The sequence below is a fragment of the Chenopodium album genome, chromosome 16 (assembly GCF_948465745.1).
Source record: "Chenopodium album chromosome 16, dcCheAlbu1.1, whole genome shotgun sequence".
Taxonomy (NCBI): domain Eukaryota; kingdom Viridiplantae; phylum Streptophyta; class Magnoliopsida; order Caryophyllales; family Amaranthaceae; genus Chenopodium; species Chenopodium album.
The window spans coordinates 5819708-5839017 of record NC_137849.1 but is presented as its reverse complement, the minus strand read 5'-3'; the positions used below and the strand labels follow the sequence as shown (position 1 = coordinate 5839017).

At 33.1% G+C, this 19310-nt stretch overlaps 1 protein-coding gene and 1 pseudogene across 9 annotated transcripts; one reads left to right on the top strand and one right to left on the bottom strand.

The window, feature by feature from the left end:
* Positions 1-619: 619 nt before the first annotated feature.
* Positions 620-3592, top strand: LOC145583809 (gibberellin 3-beta-dioxygenase 1-like; annotated as a pseudogene).
* A 1215-nt stretch (positions 3593-4807) lies between these two features.
* LOC145586170 (uncharacterized) lies at positions 4808-19078 on the bottom strand. Of its 9 annotated transcripts, none has more exons than XM_081642930.1 (10): positions 18932-19078; positions 16910-17043; positions 15490-15603; positions 13736-13894; positions 12516-12595; positions 11846-11958; positions 10271-10344; positions 9006-9125; positions 7055-7168; positions 4808-5353 (listed from the first exon to the last, which is right to left on the bottom strand). In XM_081642930.1, the coding sequence occupies exons 2-6, from the start codon at positions 17012-17014 to the stop codon at positions 11949-11951; spliced, it is 468 nt and encodes a 155-aa protein (XP_081499056.1). In that variant the 5' UTR covers positions 17015-17043; positions 18932-19078; the 3' UTR covers positions 4808-5353; positions 7055-7168; positions 9006-9125; positions 10271-10344; positions 11846-11948. The 9 variants fall into 9 exon arrangements, with proteins under 9 accessions (XP_081499056.1, XP_081499054.1, XP_081499053.1 ...); XM_081642928.1 differs by having other exon boundaries at positions 7055-7164; positions 9006-9128; positions 10271-10351; positions 11846-11953; XM_081642927.1 differs by having other exon boundaries at positions 11846-11953.
* Between the last annotated feature and the right edge of the window lie 232 nt (positions 19079-19310).

The window sequence follows — 19310 nt, the reverse complement described above, 5'->3', positions numbered from 1 at the left end:
AATTGTTGATATGTTAACTTATTTACAGATTTGTTGATACATTTAAAGATTATAAAATGTGATCTTTATCTATCCAGATAACAAAATCTGAATTGATCTCTTATAATTAATTATATCATTATACTTTTCTATTGTTTACTCGAAACATACAGTGTTTTATTCAGTCTATTACAAGCTTCTATACGTGGTAATTTTTTTTGTTAAAAAAAAATAAAATAAATCGGGATGTGTATCATTAATGTACAAATTTTACATGATTGCCCAAATCCCTATAAATACATGTTTTCAGAGATTCACTTTTGTCCAAAAATAGAGACACTATTTGTCTTTCAAAGCTTCCATTGACATTTGTCTCATGTTTTGTCAAAAATTCTCATCATCTCCACTTTCTTCCAAAGCTCACTATACGACATAGACTACCTCCTACCGCCACCCTTTCAACCCACATGTTCCTTAATAATCAACCCCTTCTTCTTTTCAAGAGATACATTTGTTAATTCAACCTTAAATTTTTCTCACAAAAATTTTTTTAAAAAAAAAAAAACTCAAAATTTCTAGTGATCATCTAGGTGTTTTTCTTTTTCTTCTTTTATAACCCAAAAAAAAAAAAATGGTCAAAATGCCTATCCTTTCAGAGGCTTACAAGGATCATCCTGTGAAACAAAATCTTATCGTTCCTCTTGACTTTAACTCAGTCAAAAGTGTTCCCGAATCCCATGCATGGGCACAATGTTATGATGATCCAAAAATCAACCCTAGTGACATTGAGAAATCGTGGTCTTCAATCTCTGTCCCAGTGATTGATCTCGACGATCCTAATGTTGTTAACCTTATTTTTAAGGCGTGTGAGACTTGGGGTATGTTCCAAGTCACGAATCATGGGATTTCAAAAGAAGTGCTCGACCAAGTCGAGTCTCGAGCCAAAAATTTATTCAATCTCCCATTTGAGCAAAAGATGAAGGTTGTACGACCCCCTGACGGAGCTACCGGCTATGGCTATCCTCGAATCACTCCTTTCTTTAACAAGCTAATGTGGAATATAATGAAGGGTTCACTATCATGGGTGACTCCTTGAATCACGATGCTAAGATACTTTGGCCTAATGATTTTCAAGATTTTTGGTAAGCTTATTATTATTATTATTATTTAAATCTATTTTTATAACAATTTTAACATGCATGCACCTTTGCTAATATAAGATTGATTATAAGCTAAAGTTACTAACTACGTTGTTAAATTTCATGCATGCATGCACTTATTTATTATTATATTAATTATAAATTTATAATATCTATTTCTAGCCACCTGTTGCATACTTGGACAGTCCATATATGTACACTTGGAAAAGACAATATATAATTAATTTCAAGTTTCAATTTAAATGTTTTGTTGTGCATATATTATTATAGTGTAGAAATAATATGACATAGATATTTTATTTTTCAAAGTTTAGATTAATTATGTATCTTGGATATGATGTTACGTCTTACGTAAATACACTACAAGTTAGGCTTTCACCGATTCACAATTTTCACTACATAGGCCGGCTTAGTAATTAAGGCATGTATACTATTGAGTGTGAATTTACTTTTATATGTCTTCTCATATTTTACATTTCTCAAAATAACCTTAACAAATACGAGTATTTATTTATTTTTACTTATGTTCACACTACTTTATTTCGTATGTTCACATTGAATTTTTCTTTCTTATTTGACCTTAATGAAATTGTTAAGTTAAAATTTATTGGTTATCGAGGACAGAATGAGTTATTTATTGTTTTTGTTACGCTCACTTTAAAGAAAGGTAAATCGTCAGCAAAGTTAGAATATTTATTAAATGTCATGCACTTAATAAGTTTTGATGATGTGAAAAGGTTGAGCAGGGATAATCTTGATTATTATTTGACATTATTGTTTATTTTTTCCCCTAGTGCTCATGGCCTATAGTATAATAAGCTTATTATTATTATTATTATTATTATTATTATTATTATTATTATTTTTTAACGTATCAATGCCTTGGATACACTCGAATTCATCTGTCTTTAAAATTCTTTTTATTTGAATTATATTTATCTTAAAAAAATAAACAAATAAATTAGATACAAAATACATACTAGAATTAATGACAATAATTTTGAAATAGATTAGAAACCATTTAAAGGAGTCCTTCCTAAATATTAAAATTGTCATATCAAGTGATGCTATGGACTAGAGTGTAGAGTCTAATTAACTAGCTTAGTTTTTCTACTCGGAATTAATTAGCATACATGTTGTTAATGATACTCCCTCCATCCCTTTTTTATATTCCTAGTTTCCTTTTTGGGTATTTCAAAATTATATTCCTCCTTTTCATTTTTAGTAAGTATTTTTTTTCCAAATATCCCAAATTATCCTTTTTTTTCTGTTATGTAATTAATGCTCAGTCTTATTTTCTCACTCTTAGTTTCCTATTCTCACTCCTAAATTTAGATGAATATGATTGGTTCTTAATTTTCAAATAGGAGCATGTTATTGGTCCTTTATCTTTTGCAAAGGATTGATGACATGGCATCATTAAATATTAATTTATTTTTGCTTTACTCAAAGACATCATTTAATGTTTTGTACTTCCCATTGCGTTTTGTTTTATTGTTTTTTGTTTTATTCTTTCCTCCTTAATTCCCGTGTAATTGCAAGAATGTAAAAAAGGGACGGAGGGAGTACTATTTTTATATATATTTAATAACAAATTAAAACTTTATTAATGGACCTATTCTTTCCAAAATGATAAGAGAGATTGCTTTCACACTTTTAATAATTAATGGCATTCTCACTTATTTGGGTTTACAATTACACCTCTAGTGTGAGTACTAATAAAAGAAGTGTGAAACAGGTTATGATAGAATACAGTTTGAGACTCTAACAACATTATTAAGGGAAGAACATTGGATAGTCAAATGTTCTACTTCATTAAAAATTGTTTATATCATTAATTTTTGCTAACAAAACCTAGTTTAATTATTGTTTATGTTGTTTTATGCAGTGAAGTGATATCAGAGTACCAAACAAGGCTGAAGGACCTCGGTAACAAACTCATGGATCTACTTCTCAAATCACTCAACAAACCCGAACCCATTTTAGAAGGAAAAGATCAAGACCCTTGTACTGCATTGCAACTCAACTCATACCCGACATGCCCTGAACCGACCCAAACAATGGGCCTAGCCCAGCACACCGACACCTTCCTCTTTACAATCCTCCATCAAAGTGGCAATACAAGTGGGCTCCAAGTACTAAAAGATGGGCTCGGGTGGGTCTCAGTTGACCCGCATCCAGGTGCTTTAGTGGTGAATGTGGGAGATCTTTTGCACATAATTTCAAATGCAAGATTTCCAAGTGCAATTCATAGGGCAGTTGTCAACAATGAAAAACAAAGGCTATCCTTTGCATACTTCATTGGCCCTCCTTTAGACTTTGAAGTCTCTCCCTTTTTGGATTATCCAAATTGTGAGGGTCCTTATTTTAGGTCTTTGAAGGTGAAGGAATATGTTAGCATTAAGTCTAAGTACCTTGATTTGGCACTCTCCATTGTTAAGAAAAGTGGCTAAATAGTATAATTTAGAGTAAAAGACATGTTTAAGTTTTCCTTCCTTGGTTTTATTTGGAATTACAATTAAAGGGGTGGAAAACCTAAATTTGTACTTTGGTAAAGTAAGTGAGTATGCAATTGATTATCCTTACATTACTTGTTTAATTATATGTTCTAATAATTTAGGCTTATCCAACGTGTTGAAACCGTGCTCAAAAAATGATTTTTGTAGTTTATCCGCCTGCAACCATAAAATATTGAATCATTTGCTAATCTATTCGTCTCTAAATGTTGTTCCTAATTTGACTTATTTTTGTAAGCAATAGGAACAATATTTAGTAGGTACCATGTTTTTAATTACTTTGATCAAAAAGAAATACGTAGAAATTAAACTAAAACAAACGGGAAAGGATCAGAAACAACATAACAGAAACACGTCTACGACAATAAAATGGGAAATTGTTTTGTGTACCCCTCAGGTTTTAAAAAATACATCGTGTACCCTTGAAAACTTTCGAATGAATCGTGTGCCCTTAAGGTTTGTAAAAAAAATACACCAAATACCCCTAGACTTGTATCAAATGGTAATTTTGTTTGATTAAAGACCCCATAAGTATCAAATTTTATTAAATTATTATAACATAATGCTTAACTATTTAATTATCAAGTAAACTTAGTTAATAAATAACATTCTAACACCCAAAAGTTTAGGATTTAGAATGATTGGTGAAGTTCAAATTTTGATGTAATTTATATTTTTAGGCGGTTTTACTGCATAAATGTAAAGTAATATGACAGAACAGTGTGTGGGCATGATTCTATTTTCATAAGTCAATAATATGTGCATTTGTTTGATGATCATGGTAATTGGTGCAATTTTTTTACAAACCTTGAGGGTACACGATGCATTTAAAAGTTTTCAGGGGTACACGGTATATTTTTTAAAACCTCAGGGGTACACGGAACCAACACAAACGTAATATTTGACGCAAAATGAGACATAAGTTGGAACTATATTGGCTTTGTTATTTAACTTGTGAAAAATAAGTACTCGATGTTTTGGAAATAAAAGAAAAATAACTATGTAGGAATAACTTTAATTCATCATACAACACAGTCAACATTAATCTAATTCCTAGGCTTTTTTTTTTTTTTTTTTGATGGTTTTAAAGCAAACAAACAAGTTATATTTACGTGATACCAAGCAGACAATCAATTAATGATTTTATGGTTTTAAATCAAACAAAAAACTTATATTAGAAACAAAAGATGAGATAATAACATACTCCGTAAAAAAAGAGGCTTTGTACTGTACACAAACAAATCAACTAAATTAGGTTAGGTTGTAGTCTTGAGAGAAGACGAGCCTAATCTTTTCGTATCTCTTAAATGATCAGGCCGGCTATTTTTTTTTAAAAAAAAAAAGTAAAAAAAAAAAACAGACAAGCTAAATTGGGTTGAACATTCCAATCATTCCAAGTAAGCCAAAGATGAAGCCACTATCAAGCTTGCGTCTCATCAATGCATCTTCACCAAATTATATCCTTTCATCTCCAGTAGACTGACTCAGCGTTTCAACCTATTCAATGGCTTTCAAAATTTAAATGATGGGACAAATAACGAATCAGACTCACATAGCTCTTTGATCTTCTGTCACACATATTAGTACAAACATATGATCTTGCAGTCGTATTTCCAACAGCCATTCATGTTCTATCAAAATCAGGCACACAAGATACTTAGCATAAGGATGTCGCTTGTCTTTTGGTCTGCCAACTACCTGAACTCGGTACGAAAAAGAAAACATTACATAATGGATGAGCTAACAAGAACAGATCAAAGTTAGTTGTGGAAAACTTTCATTACGATGCTTAAATTTGTTTCCAAATGCTCAAAAATAACAATGACAGTTACAACAAAGCATCAACCCGCCTTTTCAGGCTTTGGCCAGTCCATGTGCACCTTACACTCAAAGAATTTCTGGCTAATGGAGAGGTTGTTGCCAAAGAATTCACAAGAAAATATCAGATATAAGAATGAATGTTGTTTCTTCATGTCAACTTAAGTGCCTATATCGGATCCTCAATATTACAACATGAGTATGGACACTTGACACTCATTTTGAACCAAAAATATAAAATCTTCATAACATAGCCAAATTTGAGAAATGGACTCATACTCATATTTGATACAGGTATCCAAATTCGAATTACAAAGAAAATTCACATGGAAAGAATAATTCAGCTGGATTAAGGATTTTTTTTTTTTTATTTTTATTTTAAGTGAAAAGCATATATGAGAATTAGTTCAACATCGATCTTCAGTAACTATAACAAACAAGGCTCTCCCAAGTCCCAAGTACGATTACCAACAGAAACTAAATTCAGAAAATGGCTTGACTATGTGTTATGTTTTAAAAATAAACATAATCAACATGACAATTAATTCTAGATGGAAATAATTATATGCTCGCATCACCCTTGCCAATGATTGGAAGCATCAAGATTCAAGAATTTATGACAATGACACAATGTGCAGGATTGTCAGTGGTGTGGTTCCGTAGTCTAGTGACAGGCAGGGGAAATGCATTTGAACTCTGAACCTCTGTGAACTATCTACAACAAGAAATACATGATCATGGTGGCTGTACTATTTACAAATAACAACTGCTACTTTTGGAGACATGACACAAGTCCCAATCGCAATGAAGCATAAATTCCAAGTTTCCAGCATTATTCAAGGATGCAGTAATTTATGACAAAAACACAATCAGCACTGTGACCGTAGAGAATTCCAACAAAAGGAGAGAATTTGACCGGAGAAAATATAGTAAGAACACTGAACAGGAAACTGCTTACTGTTCTGTCTTTGTCTTCATATAAAGACAAACAAAAAATATATAACAAGTATAATACAAAGTGGAATTTTCCAGGAGCAATCGTGCTTATCCAAAATTAGCTAAACTTTTTCTTCATTCATAATCCACATTACATCAAAACTAACACTAATAGATAGCAACTTCTACATGCACACACAAAATGAAACCATGTAGTAGTTCAAATCAAAGAAACAAATGTATCAAATGTGAGATGGACAATGCAAAAACTGTGGGAGAAGTTGAGAAATACAACAAATTATAGCAGATTGGAAATTTATTTGTATACTGGCCTTGACACCAACAACAACAAAACCTTAATCCCAATATTAATTGGGGTGATGGGGTCAGCTAACATGAATCGTTATTAAATAATAATAATAATAATAATAATAATAATAATAATAATAATAATAATAATAATAATAATAAAATTTAAAAAAAAAAAAAAAAAAAAATCCCACAAATCATAGGACAAAAGAAGGAAAGTGATAAAATGAAAGTAGACAAAAGACAATATAAAGTAAAATTTGCGAGAGTTTGTACACATGTCTTGATAAATTCAAAAATAAAAGTATAAATAAATATATATAATGAGACATTTACCTTGCTTCTGGAATTGCAAATTACAAAATTTCAACACGAAGAGGAAGTTTGGCCCCCTTGCTTTTCATGTAGAGCAAATTCCATCTTGAGCCTCTCATTCTTTCTACATTCTTCCTGAGGAAAAGGAAAAAAAAAAAAAAATAGCCCAGAGCATTAAAAATAGCCAGACAGAGTTCAAGCTTACATATATTACAGTAACATAGTGATCACCTAGTTTCTTATTCTCTTAGCTAACAACAGCATAAGCATTCATTACAAATCATTTGTTTTCAGTAATGTGACACAAAACTTTTGAAGCTGTAGAAGTTGTAGGATGCACTGTGGCAGGCTGGGAACATATGCTTTTTTCCCCCAACATACAAAAAGTTATCGTCGAAATTATTCCCGGCAATTTTTTACTTAGAAGGTTTTTACTAGAGCTGAAAAGACCAACATGAACACGCCTGAGCATTGAATGTTCAGTCAAATCAAGAAAAAGAATACAAGATACTTTACAAAGATTACAATAAAAATCACAATAATAAGAAGACAGATTCCTATCCAGGGAAAAGAAGACAAACTCAGAAAGCCAACAATCTACTAAATTTCCAAATTTGTTGCCATCTCTATAATCGCATAGAAACATGACAATAAGATCACACTGATGAACAGATAGTCATCCATCTAATTATCCAGGAAATAGACAAAATATGAAGCCAACAAAAGAGAAGTCATAATTCTAATTCATTTTGTCTTTTCTTAAGAAGTAAAAGGACTGCTAAATTGAAAGTAGTGAAGAAGGCCTTTGAAGACGACAGGAAAAAAGAGAAAAAAAACAAGGCTTATCAATCTAAAATGTACCATACTTACATGTTGGATAAGTATTAAAGTAGTCCTTCCTGAATGACACCAAAGGTAAGTCTACATTCCCTCAATATATCCAATTTCCTACTTTCCTTCAACCCCCCCTCCTGCGGGATCTGACACGTCCAGCAGAGGGAAGCAACGTTTCATATTATTTGCAACAAAGGGTTATTATTTGTGAGATATAAACAATTCCTTTATTGCAAATAATAAGAAACGGGGGTAGTAGTTAAGTTATACCAAGCGGGTGTTTATTGTACTTTTTCATTTGTTATTTGTTAAGTTCTACTAAATGATGTCTAGAAGGCAAATTATTCAATAAAACCAAAATAAATTAGATAAAGACATTTAAAATGATCAAGTACATAAAAAGTATAAATAGAAAGTCAAATTCACCTATCAAATACCTAAAACATTATAATATAATACGGAGTGGGGGCAAACACTAGTAACCAGGTTATTTATGCTATGTCCAGTTCAACTTATCTAAGCAAATATTTGTTTAATTTCAAAAATGGTAAGGTCAAATCAGACCGGATCAGAGCTAATTTTTTCGTTTGCATTTACTTATCTGAAGGATCTTTATTCTATAATCAGGGGGGGAAAAGTTACATATTTGGAAATTACACATTAATACGAAACTCATGACATCTCATTCGAAGATTTTATATCTTAAGCAATTAGTGTACAAATAAGGCTGAGCTTGGTCAACACCAAACATAGCCTTAGTTTCCATTTTCAAGATGGAGTTAGAAAAAAGAAAATTTAGGTATAAACATAAGCCTAGGGATGTGTAATGAAGGGGGAGTGTAACAAGAGGTTCCTTAGTTAACTAGTATCTTAAGTTGTTTGGTTGTTGCTTAAATCTTCCTCAGCTGGCTACAGATCACCTGATTTGTATATACATTTTTTATTTTAGGCCTGGCTCTAAGTCTCTAACCTTCAATAGCCCATATGACATATGACACATATCGATTACTCCAAAATACAACTATGAACTCTTCAAGCAATAGATTCCCCTGTGACTGACCCAAATGAGTAGAAAACAGACGTTCATCAATTCCCATAAACAAAATAGAAAATACACGAGAGAATAAGTATATCTTACCTGAAAATCCTTTAAGAGGACAGAACAATGGCGTTGATCCATAACGGCTGCACTGTATTGCTCCCTAAGGGTATCAAGAGTTTTTTGCTCCACTTGTAGTCCAAATTGCACCTTCTCAAGCTTCTAAATAATGAACCAGGACACGTGGCCATATGTCAAGAAAACAGAGTCAGCCTGCTAAGTACTGTATACTAAACTTGTGACAATCAGGAACAGATAAATTCAGTAGTTCCTGGCTAGAAATTTAGCAGTGATAACAAATATACTTAAAGTCCCATGACATTCTTGGGGAGTTATAGTCATCAGTTCATCAATGCACATAAAGTAGGCCAAACAATTTCATGACAAGATCCAGAAGTTGATTTGTATCATCATTCATCCAAAAACATTTACTAATAAACTTGAGGTAGTACTGATGGACCCATGTAACCCAGCACTTGATTTGGGTCAGCCACCACTACGAGTCTACGTTCAAAGGCAGAACAAGACCAAGGGGACAAGAGTATAAACAGCAGAACAGCCAAATCAGCAGAAGGAAGGAACAGAACAAAGGTGATTAATGAAGCACTTGTGGGAGGGGTGACTGATTCTCTGAGCATGTGATACTTTTTGTCAGCATAAGACAACTGTAACTAAGAGAAGGTTTGATACTTGTAAGGGTGTGTTTGGTTCAAATAATGGTATGGGTTTGGAATGAGGAATGAAACCAGGGTGGTATGGGTTTGGAACTTGATACTTGATTCCATTTGTTTGGTTTTGAGTTGGGAATGATATGTTTTTCTATTAATTTGAAGCTAAAGGTATGGGTATGGCTCATACCCACCTCCCCCCTTGGGTTTCAAAACCCCATACCTTGGAGGTTTGAGGTATGGGTTTCAAAATTGAATTCAATAAAAACAAACAATAGGTATGGGTTTCACTCATTCTAAACCCATATCTCATACCTTAGATGCTTGAACCAAACACCCCCTAATAGAGCTTGAGTATAAAAAGGCAGAAGTAGTAGAATAGCAGTTATCCAGAAATTGAGAGAAAACACTTGTTGAGAGAGTTGTAGCCTAAAGCTACTAAGTGAGAGTTGAGACTGTGAGAGTAATAGCCTAAAGCTATTTATCCTTGTAAACATTTCGCCATTATCAATCAATTAATCAAGCTTCCTACTCTAATATTAGCCTAAATTCTGTCTAATTAATACTTGCCGGAGGTAGTCTATAACATATTATCTGATTAACATAGGTAAGAGACCAGTGAAAGACCCAAATTACCTGCTGAATTCCCTTCATAATAGCTTCCATTGAATCAATGAGTTTTGTACGGCCAGCAGGGTCCCCTATCGCATCTGCAAACTTTGATGCAATTGTTAACATATGCAAATATTCAGTAAATCTGCCACAACATATAATTTCTCTGTTTTCTTATTTTTACTTGCAACAATATGACTTATGCAGTATTTACATATTCACCTCGATTTATACTTTCATGATACCGGATCCTTATAATTTTTATTTGATTTTTATTAGATTCACCTAGAGGCTAGATCTATACTCTCATGATATTAAATATTTGTTATTTTTACTTATTGATATTGAAAGATATTAGTGATTGAAATAATGCATTGGCAAACATGAAATTAGATGTGTTGCAAGTTAAAAAAAAAAAAACACAGAGGAAGTATCAAGGTACTCTAGAGAATATTTCTAATTTCCCAAGCAGTCAAGCATGAATGAAGACCGCCATCCAACATTTTATGATTATCAAAGTTAAACATTATGTTAGATACAGTAGTATATTAAGATTCATGACCATAGCAAGCTTGGAACAAATCAGTATACAAGAATGAAGCAACCTACAGTAACAGAGACATAAAATATTCTCAATAATCACCTCTTTTACACATTAGTCTTTCAACTTCCCCTTTATCATGTTAATCTACCCTAAAGTCAGGATACGGAAGGAGCTTAATTCATATTTGACCCAATCCAAGGGAAAAAAAACTATACCTAAATCCAAACCACATAATTGACACAACTAGTCCAAATCCAAATTGGATTAGAGACTAAAGGTTGTTCATTAAACCACCACGTGAGGTTCTGCCTTTTTTTTTTTTTTTAGAATTCATAAAAAGAGAACTTTCTAGTTTCTTCCCTTTCTCATCTCCCTTCTCTGTATAATAGTATGTTATAACATCATTGCTCACCATACAGCAGCAATAAACCAGAATAACAATGCATAACTGATATTCTGTGAAGTAGCTCCCTAAATAAGGGACTGGGCATAGCAATTAAAGCAAAGTTAGAACCCCTGCTACCTAAATATTCTTTAGCTTAAGCCAACCCCCCCCCCCCCCCCCCAAAAAAAAAAAAAAAAAAAAAAAAAAACAACAACAACAACAAAAACAAAAATATGCATTTTAAAGGGTCAACCTCACCCCTACAAAGTCCACCCCACACATAGAGTTAAAGCCTTTGACATACACTAACGGAAGCATCATGTAGATCGCCAAGCAATCCATAACAAATGGATTCTACAGTAGCAACTGCATGATTATATGCATAATTGCATAACATCCACATTTCATTTCATACTCACAATGTAAGGATTGCTTGCTCAAAAGAAAATGTTAAACCAAGTTAGCGTAGGGAATAAGCATTGATGGTCAATAATTAGAATATTAATCACTTTGTGCGGTCTTAACTAAAGCGAAAACATTGAAAAAACAAGTTTATTTTTCATTCCTAATAACCGTCATATAAACACTTAGTAATACAAGTAGTACAAGAAGGATACTAAAGTAGGGAAAAGGCATAGTGAAATATGTGTGGAGCTTATTTAATACTTACTTGTGAATCTACTGAATTCAGTAAAGATGTCTCCTTCAGCATCAAGTCCTTTATCTCAAGAAGAGCATTATAGGTTTCATAATACTTACGAGTTTGACAAAGTCTATCCTACACTTAAAAAAGAACCAAAAAGTTATTCAAACTTTGGATTGCTAAGATAAAAAGTAAAAAGAAAGAGCGACAGAAGATCAAAAAAAAAAAAAAAAAAAAAACAGGCATATGAACATTCAATTCTGAAAAGCGGCGTTCGTACCTGCATCCAATCAGTAGTATTCAGTATGTAGTCAAAAAATAGCAAAGAAAACTAGCATTTTTCAAACCCTTTAGTGCCATGAGAAACAGAATTCAACAGTCATTTATGCATCTAGTCAGCAAGAAACTCTCTGCCCCCCTAAATGTATTAGAGCAAGCAAAGTTACCTAAATAACTACAATCTCATAGAGCACAATTTCTCCTCATAATGCCTTAATTTTTATTTTTTAAGGATTATCCTTCTTTTTACTTACAAAGATTTTATTCACAACTATACATCAATCAGTACAGGTACAAGCAAAGGCCATAATATTGTGTTCATATACTGGACTGAGGGAGAGGTGTATATATATATATATATGACCAGGATTCATTGGGAAGACTTAAGAACTTAAAGAATGGAGACTGGAGAGCATACTGAACAAGTTCAGCTTCAATTGGAAGTTCATCAAGCTGCCTCTTCAAAGAGACCAATTCCCTCAACTTAATAGAAAGTTCCTGGCACGATATAGAGATTAATACATATTGCATACAGAATGAAAGAAACTCATACAACAGATCAAACAAATAGGAATACAAGGAAAGCTTCGTAACACAAAGATTAATATGACACACTAGATGAAGAGTTCACTTTCTAATGCAATTCATCCCACATTATTTTGATGAGAAGAGAGATAACTTAAAGAGTGCAATGGTGTCCATTTAAGCAGCATGTAACTTCTTTATTTCTAATCGTTTTTAGATTCCTAATCTGTATTTGAAAGCTTATTGAACAAACTATACGTACATGAAGAGGAGATAAATCATGGAAATTATGAACACTGCAAGCTTGGAAATTGAAACTTTGCGTAAAAAGAGACCATCTAAATTTCAATTCTAAGCTTGATTTTGGCCATTTGGGCTTGGTAATCAATGCCTTGTCTAACCTGATAAGCATCTATGACTTTCTACTTCAATTGTGGGCTGAATGTAACCCACTTCTAAAGATTTAAATTAAGCATTAGGCTTAGAAATCAATCTCAAGATTCTCAACCCTACAATTTAAGGTTCATTACACACTGAAATGGGGCTACAAAAAAAAAGGACATGGGTAGGGTTCTAGATATGTATCTACACCTGGCCATCTAATGCATCCTACAAAATGATCATTGGCAAAAAAACAATTACCATCCACAAAAGGATATTTGCAACTGAAAATTGTTCAAAACATTAAGCAAAATCTGGTGCATAAATACAACAGTATAAAAAAGGAATACATTCATCCATTAAAATATGATTAGATTATCCAGACAAAATGCAAATCCTATTCTTTAAACAGTTTGAAGTTTAAGTCGACAACAACAACAAGTCAACAACAACAACAACAACAAAGACTTAGTCCCAAAATGATTTGGGGTCGGCTAACATGAATTGTCATAAGGAATCGTACACCCTACACTAGCATACTGTTTTTTAAAGTTTAACTTAACTATAAACACCCTACACTACAATACTATTCTTTAAAATTTAACTCAACAGCTCAACTATAAACATTCTACTCTACAATACATTTTTTAAAGTTTAACTTGACTATAAACACTGACTGTACAGTATACACTACCATCCATATCCAAGACCATCAGAATGGCTTAATCTTACCTTTTTTGCAAATTTTAACTTCTTGGATAAGTCAGAAATAGAACATTCAAGAAAATCATGTGGATCATTATCACCATTGCCATTCCTCAAATCTTCCTGCAATTTAGTGATCTCAGAATTGCAGTCAGACTGAAACTCATTTTCTTGCCTCTCCCGAGCCTGATTACATAAAAGAAAACGACAACCCATTTGAAAAAAAAAATGCACAAAATCATTCAAAAAAATTCATAAATAAACCAAACTAGTTGCATTGAGCTAAACAACTGAGAAAATCAAAAGGCAGCCTAGATGCTGAGACATCTATGGAAGAAAAATACAAACATATAATACCTCTTTCTTTCCCTTTAGGGAGGAGGGATTGAACAGCCATGGCTATATGGGATTCCCTCTTAGACTTCTTTCTCCATAGCTTATTTTGGCTTAATTTAACTTATTTTTGTAGGACTTTTGCTTAGCATAGCTTATTTTTTTCTCCAACTTAACTTATAACATAGGAAAATTTGTTCAAAAGGACCACTTAAGTGGTCTCTTTTGTTCAGAAGGACCTATTAAGGAGAAAGTTGTTTAAAAGGACCACCAAAGGCAATTTAGGTAATTTAGGTTGTTGAGGGGGACCAAGGCCGATTTTCAAGCAAGTCAACGCCAAAGTCCGGCGTTGACCGTCACGTGCATGGCACATGACTCATTAATTTCCCCAAAATTTATTTATTTTTTCCTTTTTCCACAATTTTCCTCTAATTTTCAAATTACCCCAATTTAACCCTTTTCAATTTCATTCTCTCTCCTCCTTTCTTTCTCTAGAAGCATTATTCATGGCATTTACTCTTGTTTGCCATTGTTAGTGAGGTCAAAGCATCAAGTTAAATGGCTAATGAACATTAACTTCACCACAAGCAGCACACAAGCACAACATCAACCCACAACGCGCTAACCCTCCTCCCACTTCACCATCAGCAGCAATTGGGCCACCGCCCCAACACACCTCCGCACCTCCACCAAACAGCCGAAACAAACACCTAACGACCCACAAACACCTAAACCCACAATGCTTACCTTGTGCGAATTATCCTCAATTGCAATGTGGATGAATTTATTTGGAAATAAATGCGAAATTACGAGTTGAATATAATCTAAGGTTACAGAAATGAGGAGAGAGAATGAAGGGAAAAAGGGATAATTAGGGTTAAAGGGAAAAACGGGGGGGAATCGTGGAAAAAGGGAAAAAAAATATTTGGTTCATGGTTAAGATTCATGGTTTGTAGTTCAAGGAGTGAGAAAGAAGAAGAAAGGGAAAAATTAGGGGTAAAGAGGAAATTTGGGGGGAATTAGTGGAAAAGAGGGAAAAAAAGGGGGAAAAAAAAAAATTTGCCTCAAAATAATGAAGCACGTGCTTAGCACGTGATGGTCAACGCCAGACTCCGACGTTGACTTGCCTGAAAATCGGCCTTGGTCCCCCTTAACAACCAAAATTGTCTTTTGTGGTCCTTTTAAACAACTTTTTCCTTAATAGGTCCTTCTGAACAAAAGAGACCACTTAAGTGGTCCTTTTAAACAAATTTTCCTATAACATAACTTATTGTTTATAAACTTAGCTTATTATTGCTGAAATTAACCTTTTTTTATAAAGCTAATGAGAACAAAGCCTTTATAGATGAGAAATGTTGAATCAAACCAATATAACATCCTAGAATCATAGCCAATAAGTACCTTAATTACTAATTTGCCACAAGATCAAATGAACTTTAAAAATGTACCTTAGATTTCTTCAGCAAGGAAACCAATTTTTGCACCTTACTACCAATACCAGTCTCCTCAATTTTTTCTTTTAGAAGTTGCAACTCTGTCAATACATAAGCCCTTCTCTCATTCTGTAAGCAGAGAACGCAAAACTTAAAGGAATACTCAATTCAACTAGGCATTAGACACAAGCCATTTATTACTTCATACAGTTTAGACGAAGACGGATAGCATTGAAATTTTGAAATAATTATTGTTGCTCAGCGACAAACAAAATATGCCACCTATAATCACAAAATATAAAAGTAAAGAGAGCCAAATGAGGAGTTGCTAAGAGTTGGTCTCATTCCCTTAACTCAATTTGCTTATATTATAATCCTATTCAAGATACTCAACTGTATAAAAGTTATTCTGTGAATCCAAAACAATTTAAAACATTCTTTATACCAATTACGAAGAATCATAATATTCTAGAAAGAGTAAAAATTGTATGATAGGTACTTCATATTGATCCCAATTTAAATCTGAATTAAGAAATACTTCTTTCGTTCCAAATTAGTTAACACGTTTAGACTTTCGACACTATTTAACATTTTTGGTTTATTGATATGATATGAAAATAAATAATCATGTGGGATCATGTTAGATCAGTTTCAATGTGTACTAAACCAAAATTCAAATTTTAGTAATTCAAACAATAGCATAACTAAAGATGTTTTTGATTAAATTCTCGCATAGACAATCGTGATAAAAGAAACGTGTCAACTAATTTAGAACGGAGGAAATCATGTTATTCAAATAGACCAACACCTCATTCCTAAGAGTCAAAGATTTTAATTTATAAGGAATTACATTTTGAAGTACATGGATACAGGCACAAAGGAAGTTTACACAATACAGAGAAATAAATCCACATCACTGATATATACTATTGCCAAAAGCTTTCAGCCAAATGGAGCAAATTCTAAACCCTATGAGTGATAGTGGTGTCTTCAAAACATCAAAAAAAGGTCAATTATGCATTAAAAGAACATTCAAAGAAAAACAGCCAAGACTAGAGGAAACATTACAGTAACCACTACTGCCTGTTGAAAGAATTTTTTATTTTAATTAAGGGCAGATCTATAAATAATAAGATGCTTGCACCCCCTTATCCCAGGCAGAGAGGTTGACTGTTTCCAAAAGACAAGTCCAAACTAGCAGTGTCAATAAGTAGCAATAATTAGGCATGGTTACTTCCAACATTTATGAAATTATGAAATATAAATACTTTTAAATTTCTTGAAAATGTCGGCAGATAATTTATATCTTGATTAAATCACATTTATGGAACTCCAATTGACCAAAACTAGTTAAACAAACTTGATAGGTTACAAGTAATATTGTAATTGGCAAGTGGAAGCAATAACCACACTCTAGTAAGACAGAAAACTTTACCTCATAATTGCTATCATGCTGATGTGTCTTGACAGTCCATTGCACAGCAGGATAGATGCCAGCATAGTCACAATCGTCAACCTGAGTAGCCTTGGGAGACCCCATCAACTTAAAAAGAGTCTTCAACTGTGTCACTAAAAAATAGTAAAAATAGAGCTACAGCAGTCAAATACATTAGCATATATAAGAAAAGAACATTTTTGTACCATTATAATAACTGCAAAAAAGAGAAGTAAATTTATCAAGCTCATGCAAAAAAAAAAAAAAGTTAGCAGCAAAATATTTCTACCCATGCACTCCAAAATCTTCAGTAACAACCAAGTACTTGAGAGACTTGCACTTAGAATGCCAACATAGCAGAAAGGACTGCCAATGTGTCATAGACCCATTATCCACCTCCACCAAGCCACAATTGTGGGTGTACACAAGGAATAAAAGTGGAAGAGAGGACAAGAGTCAACCACAACAATTGGAAGAGGACACTTCATCACATGAAGACAAGGGTTGTTAAGGAAACACTTATGGGAGTGGCAACATGGGTCTAATTTCTGAGTTGCTAAAGTGCAGAAGAAGACAAACTCCAATTAATGCTAGGTTACCTTTTGTTGTATGGCTTGATTATATAAAGAGCAGTAGAATAGTTGTAAGGAACTAAGGATTATGCGAAAATTTGGGAATGATATTTTGTATTGAGAGTAGTAACGTAAAGCGACCCTTTTGAGGGTGATAACCTCAAGTTATCAACTTATCCCTATAATTCTATAAAGCTTTTGCTTTAATTAATCAATCATCAAGCTTTCAATCTATTATCTGTTCAATTAATTACAATTGCTTAGTACAAACTTCAGTCTATAACACAATGATGATTTCACAACATTAATACTAATGACCATTAAACATGTACTACCTCCATTAGTGACTATATGCCAGGGATTGAGGAAGTGAGGAGAGAGAATGTAGCAAGTAAGCCACGTTTAAGAAATAGTATGAGAGAGTTACAACTGGGGTTTGTATAAGAAAAAATATGAAAGCGTATAAGGTAGGGGGAAGAGTAACCAACACAGAGGAACTGGAAAAGACGGGAATCATAATCAAGTCAAAGGAACACAAAGGAACTGGCAAAGACGGGAATCATAATCAAGTCAAAGGAACGGAGGTACTCCATCTGTCCCTTCATACCAATGGGGCAATAAAAAGGGACAGAGGGAGTCAAACAGGCGAGGTTCAAAATAAAAAAAGGTAAGGGTTGTTTAACCTCTCAGATTTTAATCATTCTCTCAAAAACCAACTACCAATTAACTTAATTCATCACTTTTACACAGCTCTTCAAATTAATCCAAAATAAAATAGCTGTAACAGCACTAATTTAACTAATAAACACTCGCCTACTCTTAAAATCCGTCACTCTTCCTTTTTTTCCAACCCTCTAATCAAGTGTTCAATTCCGAAAAATACTTAGGATCATAATAATAATTAATTACTCCATACATCATTTCACTATTCTATTCCTAAATGACAAATCTCTTCATCTTCATTTAACAATCCTCACGAGACGAAAGCTTTTCATTTTCCAACATAACCTATGTCATTCAGACTTTTTACTTCACCATGAGCATTCTGACACTTGACATGTACCCATGTCCGACACGAGTACCTAAACCGGAGTTACATAGGACTCAAGCAGTCCCCGGACTGCGGCTGCCTTGGCTCAGGGAGAAAATTTTCATTTTCATGGTTATGTCCTCACATTAAAGGGTTATATAATCAAAAGCATGCAACACTTTAGCAATCAAATTTGACTCAATTATCAAATTCAAATCTTCTCCCACAAGAATACGATGATAATTAAAATTGTAGCAACGAAATCGCTCAATATTATTATTCATAATTTCAGGAATCAAGACCAATAATTCAATATTCCACCTTAGAAGAACCCTAAATTGACTGTACTGACGAATAAATTAATGATTAACACTATATTGTGAAATTGATATTCAATGATTTAATACAAAGAAATTTTACCTCATAAGCTGCTTCAATGGAGGAGAAAAAGCTCGAAAACCTCTTCAATGGAGAATTCAGAGTAGCTTCAATGGAGGAGAGAAGAAGGGAGGGTACTAGTACACTTGATATCAAAAAAAATTAATGGTTTGTTTGGGGTCACTGCGTTTTCTGTTTTTTTGATTTTTTGTTTTTCAAAATCACATGATATATGTCTTATAATGAATAAAAAGTTAGTCAAACTTATTAAGATAACTAGTACAATACCCGTGCGATGCACGGCTTATAATATTAAATAAGATTAACTAATTAATATGCGAAATTAATCCAACTTATGAGTAATAAAAATATGAAACAAAACTATCATCAACTGTATAGTGTGAATGATATGTTGTTGTAG